Here is a 12,044-nt window from a genome sequence, read left to right as displayed (position 1 = left end):
GCTTAAACATGTAAGTAGATACATACAGGTGGATCATGTTTAAGTGATAACCTAAATGGTCTGTAGTAGATGGATAAGGCTGGATACCTTATCTTGGTGACATTACGAGTATGACCCGCTTTGTAGGTGTTACAATTATTGTAAAGTGCTACAAATTATCTGATCTTGATCATTCATATATAGACATGTGAGCAGGGATATTCTTTACAAAGGAGTTTGTATAAGACTGGACCACGAAATGTTAGTCTCATTATATAACATTGTTCATAGTAGAGACTTACATTTCACCAGGATTACCATAGGTAACATGACCTGAATCCTGAGTGAGAGTGGCCAGATTGCTGACTGAAGAAGCCTACCATTTTGGGGATTCGTCTGATTAGGGAGTTGAAAATATAGCTACGAAAGAAGGAATTCATTCCTTCTCCGAGGTCGGGGTAAGTAGATAAATTTCTCCCTTCAGAACTGATTATGGGGCTTGAATAATGTGACACCACACCCTCTCTTGAGTCGAGAGAGGTTTAGTCATAGTTCAACTATGATCTATTGTTCATTAGAGGGATCATTGGTATTTAAGGAGTTAGATGTAACTATAGGGGCAAAATGATAATTTTGGCCTAGCTGTACTTACGAGGAATTTTTAAAGGGTCATCATACTGTTAATTGGTTATATCTAATGGACATAGAAATATATCGATAGTACGAAGAGTTCAGCTATCCGTCTTTAGTGGAGTGCCCGACAGTTAACGGATAGTGAATAATTTAATTAAAGAGTTTGATTAATTATTCATATGTCATTGGAGCTTCAAGCTACAAGTCCATGAGGCCCCCTTGGTAGCTCATTTGGATTAAATGAGAATCAATTTTTGGATTAATTTGAATTGTTCAAATTAACAGAAGGATTTAATTATATATGATATAATTAAGTTATTTTAATTATATGTGATATAATTATTATAATGTATTTGATACATTATAACTTTAGTGAGAGGAAATAAATATTTGAATGTGATTCAAATATTAATTATATGAATTGGATTCATAATTTCTAAATTTAATATAAACGTGATTTATATTAAATGCCATATGAGAGAGAAAAGAAGCTATAAGTTATATTGTATGTGACACAATATTAAAACTATAAGTTATATGTTATATTTGATATAACATATATTTTAATATATATATATATATATATATAATGCTATTTTTAAATGAGGGAGGGAGTTACAACACCCTTCCCATGTGGATGGTTGATATTTTTGGCATTTTTGAAATGGAGGAGAGAGTCTTTTTCTTCAAAAATTCAGTGTGTGTGAAAGATAGAAAAGGTTCTGTGAGTTTTTGGGTAGTTAGTGAACAATCTCAACTCTTACTTCTCTCTAGTCAAATCTAAATTCCCTCATTCCAAAATAGTCAAAGTCCATCACTCCTGGGTTCTTTACCTGAGAATACCGAGGAAGCCATCGTGGTTGTGTTCGTAACTTAATCGAGGGATTCTTGAAGAAGGTCTCCAAAGGTAAGGATTTTTGAAACTCGTTTTTGTTTGTTTAAGCATGCTGTAATTAATTTGTATAATTGCATAATCCACTTGTCTTTTATGTATAAATTACTTTCTTTAAAAGAATGGTGTTTGGGATGATCCCACTTCCAGTCAAGGTTCTCTTCATTGAGATCCTTCACATGTCACCTACACGACCGCATTGGATCATTGTGTTTGTATCTGTAAGAGTTTCTGAACCTAACTTAGATGGTTAAATAGAACGCAAACAATCAGCAGAAATAAATCGAAAGCAGTAAAGAACACCAGGATATATAATGGTTCTACCAGTTTGGTCTACATCCACTTTGAGAACCAGCTTGAATTAATTTATTAATAAGCAATAAAGGAATTTTATAAATTATAGATAATCATCGAAATCACCAATCTGTAATTTTAAGTATCTACTGATACCGAGAGATCCGCACACAACGTCGCCTCTATCTACTGAGAACAACCCACTGCAAAACAGCCCAAAATAGTGTGCTACTCGCCTCTGACCGACGAACCATGTGCAGACCCGCGCCTCTCTCTCATCGCCGAAAACCGCTGCCAGACTCAGCCTCCATGGCGAACCGTCGAACCACCGGATTCAAGTCCACGCCACTACTCAAATTAAGCTTGACTGGCCGCTGCTCCTTCACGCAAATCAATCTAGCCGTCGACCTCGCTCACCGGACAAAAATCAATCTTGGCGGACACCCATGCCACCGCTGCGGACGTTCGCCCACGTCAGACCCCATCACCGACGGACAGCGGTGGACGTTTTGCTTTAGGCGACTCGTGGACTTCTGCGGTTGCGGGTCACCAGACGAAACCCCCAGGCGGCTATATCTTCTCCCTTGTAGCTTCCCTACTCTCCAAAAAAAAGTTACACAAAATACTTCCCTATTTTTGAAGAAGAAGAGATAATTGCAAAAATTCCACTACTCAATAATTACGATAATGCCATTGGTCCTTTAAATTTCCAAAAATCCAATAAAAAACCACTTAAAAAAACTTGTTATTTTCTACAAATCTCCCCCATAACAAGAATATTTAAGTATCAAGCTGATTCTACAATCTTCCTATCATCCAGATTTAATATTTAGCCCATCTAATAGGTATTTGAACCTATAGGCTGGAAGAACCTTTGTTAACATATCTGACTAATTCTCAACTGTATGAACCTTGACCAGTTCAACATCTTTCTGGGCCACAACTTCTCTGATAAAATGAAATTTGACATTGATATGCTTAGACCGTTCATGATGAGAAGGATTCTTCGCAAGATGAATAGTACTCTGGCTAGCATAACGGACGATAGGAATGAACTCCTGCGACAACAACTCACCAACTATCTTTTTCAACTACACTGTGTCTTTCACAGCTTCACTCACTGAAATAGTAGTAGACAAGGCAACAACTGATTGTAGAGCAACCTTCCAGCTGACCATATTAACAAACAAACGAAAAATGTTACCTGATAGAGACTTTCTTTTGTCAAGGTCTGCAGCATTATCTTCATCTGTGAAGCCTTCCAACAGTGCTGATTTATCACAATCCCTGCTAAAACACAATGATACACTGGCACTGCCTTTCAAATATCGAAACACCCATTTAACTGCATTTCAATGCTCCTTCCCAGGATTTGACATAAACCTACTTATCATACTCATAGCATATCCTAAGTCAGGCCTAGTATAAATCATTAAATACATAATACTTACAACAGCATTACAATAGGGAATATTAGCCATCTCTAACCTTTCTTGTTCAGTAATATGACACTGAGATGAAGAAAGCCTAAAATGAGATGCTAAGGGTGTCGAAACTGTCTTACAACCAAACATATTATACTTCTCAAGCAGTTTATGCACATAACTCTCCTACGAAACTGTTAACAAACCTTTCTCCCTATCTCTTTTCACATCCATGCCTAGGATCCTTTTCAGTTCACCTAAATCTTTCATCTCAAATTCATTACTCAATCGTTTCTTGAGATCATAGATTTTAGAATAATCCTTAGACACCAGAATCATATCATCTACATACAGAAGTAGATAAGTATATGTACCTTTATGAGATAGTTTCCAGTACACGCAGGCATCATATAAGCTCCTGTGAAACCCCTGCTTCAGAATAAAGGTGTCAAACCTGATATACCATTGTCTCGGCGATTGCTTCAATCCATAGATGGACCTGTGAAGACGACAAACCATGTCTTCCTTTCCTTTCACCTCATAGCCCTTAGGTTGAGCCATGTAGATCACTTCCTGGGGGTATTAGGCTTGTGGGCTTTCATTTTCCAAGAGTACCGCTCCGTGGGCTTTCATTTTCCAAGAATGAAAAAGAAGCTTCTATCAATATCGTCTCGCCCCCCTCTTGATACCTTTCCTTCAACAATAATCGATATGAAAGCGCTTTCATAGGCGCAGTCCGTCCAGCCTAGTTTCCTAAGAGTGGTCGATGTCGGTCGATCTTGTACTGACAGTACACGGAACACCAACCCAATCTCGAAATACTCACTGATGATAGGGATTGCAACTACATCAAAAACCGCGACGTGTATTAGACCATGGTATTTGATTCACCAAATACAACATTATTATATACTCTTTCATATGTATGGCTCATTTTGAGTTGTGGGTCATAGGGGGGTTTATCTGATCAAGGGCCTCACTGAGAGGTGAAAACCTGTGACTAGATCGTCTTGAAGACGGATGCTTTCTTAAATCTCGATGATTGTCGGTCTTGAGAGGAGCTATTGGATTCTTCATCAAGATCATTGGAATGCCGTAATCGAATGTATTTCTCATTCTACATTCTCTCTCGAAGATCCGGAGGATGTCAAACGTGCTCTCCTTACAATGCTGCCTGATAGTTCACAGCAACTGCGGATACCATGAAGGAAAGCTATGGTAACGTCCATCTGTTCAACAAACATATCAAAGTGAAGAGCAATAGGTAAAATTAATCGAATGGACGAATACCTCACCACTGGAGAGAAAATCTCATGAAAGTCAACTCCCTCCTTCTGAGTGTAGCCCTTGTCTACCAGTCTAGCCTTATATCTAGGCTTGCTGTCACCTCCTGTACTTGTCTTGATTTTATTAAATTCACTTTGACAGAATGAGTTTCTGATTAGGAGGCTTTGGAACCAATGACCATGTCTGATTCTTCTGCAATGAGAATAACTCTACTTTCATAGTATCCTTCCACTGTTCCTTCGAATCAGATACAATAGCCTCCTCAAAAGTAAGAGGCTTTGCTTCAATACTGTCAGATGCACAAGTAAGAGCATAAGCAACTAAATCAGCATAACCATACCTCGTAGGAGCTTGCCTCACCCGCTGAGGCCTGTCACGTGTAAGCTGATAATTCTGTAGGTCACTGCCACTTGAGCTTTCTTCACCAAAAGCTCCCTCATCAATCAAAGTTCTCTGCAGTTGAGGCTGTCTACCATCAGAACTGGATGACTGATCACTGGAATCACCTGAACTAACTGATGGTTGTGCTTTAGAGTCAATTCTAACCTCTGCCTCAACCTAATCAACTGTCTGCTGTTTTTGCTGCTCTTTGACACGAAATGACATCTCTGTTTCATTAAAGGTTATATCTCTGCTGATAATGCATTTGTTTCTGCCCTCTTCCAAGCACCAAAGTTTATACCCTTTAACACCCTGAGGATAGCCAATAAACATACATTTCAGTGCCCTCTTATTCAGCTTCCCTTCCTTAACATAAGCATAAGCTGAACATCCAAACACTCTGAGATGATCCAAGCTTGTAGCTTTTCCTGTCCATATCTCCTGAGGAGTCTTTAGGCCTAAAGCGGAAGACGGACTCCTATTAATAAGATAATAGGCTGTTTGTGCAACTTCCCCCCAAAACTTCAAGGGTAATTAAGCATTTGTCAAGAGACATCTTGTATGCTCCATAATTGTTCTGTTGAACCTCCCAGCTAAACCATTATGCTGTGGAGTGTACATAACAGTAAAATGCCTCGTAATTCCCTCAGATTTGCAAAATTTATCAAATTTGTGATTCACAAATTCCAAACCATTGTCTGTCCTCAGATACTTTACCTTTCTACCTGTTTGGTTCTCAACCTACTTTTTCCATTCAAGAAATTTCCAAAAGCTTCATCCTTCTGTTTCAGTGGATACATCCACATCTTTCTTGAAAAGTCACGAATGATCGAGATAAAATATCTCGAACCTCCCATAGAAGGTACCTTTGTAGGACCCCACAAATCTGAATGTATATAATCTAAAATTCCTTTAGTAGAATGCTTCCCTTTCCCAAACTTCATTCTGGTAGACTTTCCCATTATACAATGTTCACAAAATGGGAGTTCAATGTCTGTAACTGCTCCAAGCAAACCTTGTTGTGAAAGAGCTTGCAGACCTCTTTCACTCACATGAGCCAATCTGTTATGCCATAACATAGATTTATCTGTTTCTTTCCCAGATGCAATTGCAGCACTACCTGAAACTGCAGTACCTTCCAACACATAAAGATCATTCCTCAAGGTCCCCTTCAGCTTAACCAAACAACCCTTGATAACCTTCAGAACTTTATTCTCAGGTTTATAAGAATAATCCACTCTATCTAATTTGCCTAGAGAAATTAGATTTCATTTGAGTTCTGGAATATACCTTATATTTGTAAGAATTCTGATTATACCATCATGTATTGCAATTCGAACTGACTCAATTCCTTTTACATCACAAGCACCATTATCACCAAGCAGAACTGATCCCCCATCATTTTCCTGAAATTCAATCAAGAAACCTCAATTAGGAGTCATGTGAAACGTGCACCCTGAATCCATGATCTAAGCATTCTGAATGTCCCTATTGGACACCATCAAAACCTCTGCTGAATCATACCCATCATTAATATTTGCTGCACTAGAATCCTCTGTATGCTTGCTACTTGATGCTTCCTTGCTCTTATTCAAAGGGCAATTCTTTCTAAAGTGTCATTCTTTATGACATAGGAAACACTTTTTTCTTTTCTCCTTTGACTTCGACCTAAATCTCGACTCTTTTCCTTTTCCGTTCTTTTTTTCATTTCTGCCTCTGTCCATGAGTAACTCTCCATCCTTGTGTTCCTTTTTAATATCGAGATTTCTCGTTCTTAAGGCATCCAACACTATATCCATGGACAACCATCCATATTTAATAGCTGCCTTAACTTCTCGATACGATTCTAGCAAAGAATTTAGAAGAATAACTGCTTGATTTTCATCTGACATCTTTTTACCAATGTTATTGAGATCAACTATAATCTTTTGGAATTCATCTAGGTTCTCTTCTAAGCCTTTACTTGAGTCCATCTTATATCCAAAGCATTTCTCCTTTAGATATAATTTATTTGGCAAGGACTTAGTCAAAGAAAGACTTTCCAGTTTCTTCCACAATTCCGCTGTAGTAGTAGCCTCATCTACTAGTCTAAGCACTCCATCTGACAGATACCGAATTATCGTCGAATAGGCCATCTCATCCATATCCTTTTTTTCAGCTTCTGTAATTGTTGGTGGAAGGTTATCTTCGTCTAAGATTTTGGCTACCTTTTGTTGTACCAGAATAGTCCTAATCTTTTTTCTCCATAACCCGAAATCACCTTTCCCATCAAATTAACAACTTCGAACCTTGTAGACATCGTCTGTCAAAATTAATTCCAACAAAAAATTCCTGAACAAAGAATATGCCAGCACACACTACCACACAACCTCTTTGGATCAACCTATCTCTGATATCACTTGCGAGAGTTTCTGAACCTAACTTAGATGGCCAAACAGAACGCAAACAATCAGCAAAAATAAATCGAAAGTAGTAAAGAACACCAAGATATATAGTAGTTCGACTAGTTTGGTCTACATCCACTTTGAGAACCAACTTGAATTAATTTATTAATGAGCAATAAAGGAATTTTACAAATTACAGATAATCAACGAAATCAACAATCTGTAATTTTAAGTATCCACTGATACCGAGAGATCCGCACACAACGTCGCCTCTTTCTACTAAGAACAACCTGCTACAAAACAGCCCAAAATAGGGTGCTACCCGCCTCTAATTGGCGAACCACGTGCAGACCCGCGCCTCTCTCTCACCCCTGACAACCGTTGCCGAACTCAGCCTCCACGGCGAACCGTTAAACCCCCGGATTCAAGTCCATGGCACTGCTCAGACCAAGCTCGACCGACCGTTGCTCCTTCACGCAAATCAATCTCGCCGTCGACTTCGCTTGTCGGACGAAAATCAATCTCGCCGGACACCCACGCCACCACTGCGGATGCTCGCCCACGTCAGACCCCATCACCTACGGATAGCGGCATATGTTTTGCTTCAGGCGGCTCGTGGACTTCAGCGGCTGTGGCTCACCGGACGAAACCCCCAGACGGCTATATCTTCTCCCATGCGGCTGCCTTGCTCTCCAAAAAAAAGTTACACAAAATACTGCCCATTTTTTAAGAAGAAGAGATAATTGCAAAAATGCCACTGCTAAATAATTATGATAATGCCATGGGCCTTTAAATTTCCAAAAATCTAATAAAAAACCACTTAAAAAAACTTATTATTTTCTATAGTATCAAAATACAAAGTGGGCCGTATCCATAGTGTTACCAGGATAAGGTACCCAACCTTATCCCTATATTATAGACCCTTTAGGCTGTATCTTGAACATTGATCTCCATGTATAGTTAAAGACTCATAAGGCAACCTTGGATGTTAGTTTATTGGATTTAAGGTTATTAAGACAAAATAGAAAACAATACAATAATATTTATTGAATTAACATCTATAACTCTTTATTGTTAATGGTCAATTAATGACACTTACTATCTACGAGTTTTAGGGCATAAGACCCAAAAACGATTACGTATTAAGTATAGCTCTATGGCGATTATTTAGACATGCTTGACTAATTTTTCAAATAATCCAAAACACGTTTGACAAATCTAAGAACCTAACAATTATGTATTAAGTGTAGATCTATAGTGATTATCTAGATATGCTTGACTAATTTGTTAGGTAATCCAAAACATATTTAGTCGTAAGAATAAGAACAAGATGAGAAATCCTTAAACTATAAAATTACAAGATAAATTGTTCATAACCTCATGAGTTTACAAGTCAAGAATTAAACCTTGAATCCTAAGCTAGATAATCGTATCTTAGCCTAGAAACGTTCTTGAAATCACCCCATAATAATCAATGAAAGTCTTGATTGAACGAAGAAACCAAAATATAGAGGAGAGGGGAAGAGAGATGAGAGAATTCTATCCGAAAATCATAACAATAATGCAGTCCGTATAGGATTTATTTAAAATAATCGTGATGGTGCCACAGTGCTAGGGAATAGCTCTGTAGCATTGCTACATGCATCTTTTCTGTCAAACATCGTATTGCCGTAGTGCTACAGGACAACGCTGATGTGCTCGACACTTTGCATGCAACATCACCATTTCGTCTTTTGACGTTGGAACAAGCACCAAGTACCATTGCGACAATAGCCTCCTTTGATCTCTTTGTGTTTTTCTTGCCACGGTTGATGCTCTAAGTCTCATAATCACGTTTTAACTAAAAATTAGCTTTAAAGGTTGGTTTTATCCAAATTATGTTCGATACCTATAAAATCAGGAAATAAATACATAAAATACAAGAACAATCTCGAATTAGGCGTTGTGAGATAACTCATTTTCGGGGCTATAAACCTTGTCGATATAAGTAGTAATTTTTCAATTTTTTTAAAGCTTTTCTTAACCATATTTTTATATTCTCATGACCTCTCTCATATTCGGATGTGATATTGGTTTATTCATATACTATTCTTAAATTCAAATGTTACACCTAAAAACTAAATTGAAACTAAACTCAAAACTTAAGGATTAAAAGTGTAATATTTTGAAACCTAATTATGAAAAAGAAATTAGCATAGACCCAAAATCTTGGGAAAAAAAAATCCTATTTTTTTAATTGCCACGAACAATTAATGTTATTACAACATGAACTTAAAACTGCAATTTGTTGATCATTTTGCACACTGGAAGGTGCATTATACATATATTTTTTTATGGTTTTGGTATTATTTTTTCCTTTTAAAAACTCATTCATGTCCTATACCCATTGAGACAATTTTTTTTTTTAATTTTTAAAAAAAGAAATTCAGTTACATTTGAACTTCACACCATGCTTCTCTATTTTAATTAGTTCCTCGTCAATAACAATATTGATAGAGAGTAGATACGTGAAGACAAATCCCTTAATCAAATTATGAAACTTTCGGGAAGAAGTTGTATATAAATATTCGGGGCAAAATCGAATTATGGAAAAAAAGGTGGAAATGAATGTAAATAGTATTTTCTCATATTCTATTACAAATGCCTTGATAACAATCAAGCACGGGGTCTTCCATCTGTTAAAGCCCCATTCATGTTCTAATAATATTGTCCAATTACTTAAGTTTTAGTTCATAAACTAATTGAAAACTACTTTTAAATAGGTTAAAATCGTAAGATTTTTAATTAATATTCAGTTTTCAATTTTTATATATTTATCTATTTCTATTTTCTATTTTTCATGAGTTAAATGCATCAATTTTTTTTAAAAAGTATACCATATTAATTTTTTTTAAAAAAAATAAAATTTTCCTTACTATTTAAAAATTAATTTATAACAAACAAAAATTTTATACTACACAATTATTTAAAATTTTAAATTAATTTTTTTAAAAAAAGTTGATTATAAATTTATTTTAGTTATTATATCTAAAATGATTACATTTATTAATAGTTGAAATTTACGGATACTAGTTAATTTTTCTAAAAGAATAGCGGCCATCAATTATCCAAGCTTAAGTTGTGTCTATAAATTCACTTCTAATTAACATTAAAAAAAACAACCATGTATTCAAAACTATAAATAAAAAATTCATCGATATGACAATTTTATTGAAACCTTTCAACTCCAAAAGGAATAACTCCCACGAAGAAAATTAAACAACTGATGAGAACAATTTGTAATAAATTCTAAAACTTAGACAGCTCTGGAAAACCACATACATCAAAACACACCGAAGAATTCAAGAATAGAAAAAGAGACACTAAAATCAGCACTGGAATCCATTGGGGAGATTCTTCTTGCAAACATTAAGGAGCAAGCTAAGGTGGACAGGGATGTTAAGCTTGTTGCCCAAAACACTAGCTTTAATGGCAGTGCAAAGGCAGACAGCAGCTTCAAGATCAGCAAGGCCTTCAACCAAGGTGCAGCATGGAGTCACTGGGGGCTTGCTGATGGTAAGGTCGACGAGGCCGCGAAGAAGCTTGGCGCAGACGCCGATTTTAAGGGTATCCTTAGGACACTTTCCATAGTCAGGTGAAGGGGTTGGGTTTGGAGGAGGGCATGGCTTGGGCTTGGGTGGGGCAGGGACATAGCAATTGTCACAAGCTGAGACAAGGGAGAAGAAGAGGAGGTTGAGAGACAGGAGGAAGGCAAGAGAGGCTGTAGCTTTGGAAGCCATTAGGATTTTGTTTTTCTTTTCCAAGAAGGACCTCTCTTGAAAAGTTTGGAGATTTGTGGTGGAGAAAGGAGGTAGATTGGCTGAGATTTTATAGGGTTGAGGGAAGGGACGGTGATCAATGGAGAAGATGATTTGTGAAAATATAATATCTATAGGACCACTAACCACTAGATATTTGTCGTATATGATATGCAACCAATGTGTGGTGACCTCTTGATATTTTTAGCTGGCAGGTTTGAAGAAGTTTATGCAAAGTTTCGGACATTTCTGAATGTGACGATAGAGGAATATTTTGAAAAGAAGAAGCAAATTACACCAATTAAATCTAAACTATTTTGAAAAGAAGAAGCAAAAGTAAATTCATCACATAGAATAATCTATGGTTCGACAATCAAGTGGATTGCACAAAAATGAAAGTAATTAAGAAATTGACAAATAAAGATGAACATAGAACATCAAACAATAGAGAATCGATAAAGAGATTTACGTAGTTCACTAATAGTTTGTTAGTTATGTATATGGGTAGAGGAAGAGTTTATTATCATAAAGAATAATTAAGATTACAAATCAAAGATTTTAGAGTTTAGAGAGTTTATATAGCACAATCTTTCATAATCTAGGGCCAAAATGGTAAATACGATCCAAATCCTTTGATGTGTCAACCTAGTTGAAATGTTTTGGTGCATCTACTGATCCCTCGTGCTTTCGTACTTTTATTTACAAAAATCGTAAATGATGTAAATATGACAAATACAAATACAATTTAGGTTTGGATAACAAGACTCATATACTTGGTCGTTTAAAACATAGATATCAAATTCAAGACATTTCAAAAAAATAGAATCAAAGATTCACACGAGTATTTTTCAAGATGGAAATATGTTCACTCTCCCTTTGAGAAAGATACGTAGTGTGGATCAGTAGGTGCACTCAACTAGATTGACAGATCCGTAACATCTTCCTCAAATCTTACTTCTCATTCATTGATATA

General features: G+C 36.5%; 1 protein-coding gene across 1 annotated transcript; it reads right to left on the bottom strand.

Moving 5' to 3' along the window:
• Nucleotides 1-10,454: 10,454 nt before the first annotated feature.
• LOC120067840 (14 kDa proline-rich protein DC2.15-like) lies at nucleotides 10,455-11,139 on the bottom strand. The gene has a single exon (XM_039019435.1). The coding sequence runs from the start codon at nucleotides 11,051-11,053 to the stop codon at nucleotides 10,643-10,645; it is 411 nt and encodes a 136-aa protein (XP_038875363.1). The 5' UTR covers nucleotides 11,054-11,139; the 3' UTR covers nucleotides 10,455-10,642.
• Between the last annotated feature and the right edge of the window lie 905 nt (nucleotides 11,140-12,044).

This window comes from Benincasa hispida, chromosome 12, assembly GCF_009727055.1.
Source record: "Benincasa hispida cultivar B227 chromosome 12, ASM972705v1, whole genome shotgun sequence".
In the NCBI taxonomy this organism is placed as follows: domain Eukaryota; kingdom Viridiplantae; phylum Streptophyta; class Magnoliopsida; order Cucurbitales; family Cucurbitaceae; genus Benincasa; species Benincasa hispida.
The sequence above is the reverse complement of the archived record's forward strand: the minus strand, read 5'-3'. Positions and strand labels throughout refer to the sequence as shown.

Bases quoted from the DNA above. Each gene is read 5' to 3' on its own strand.
- LOC120067840 (XM_039019435.1), bottom strand. From the start codon at position 11,053: ATGGCTTCCAAAGCTACAGCCTCTCTTGCCTTCCTCCTGTCTCTCAAC.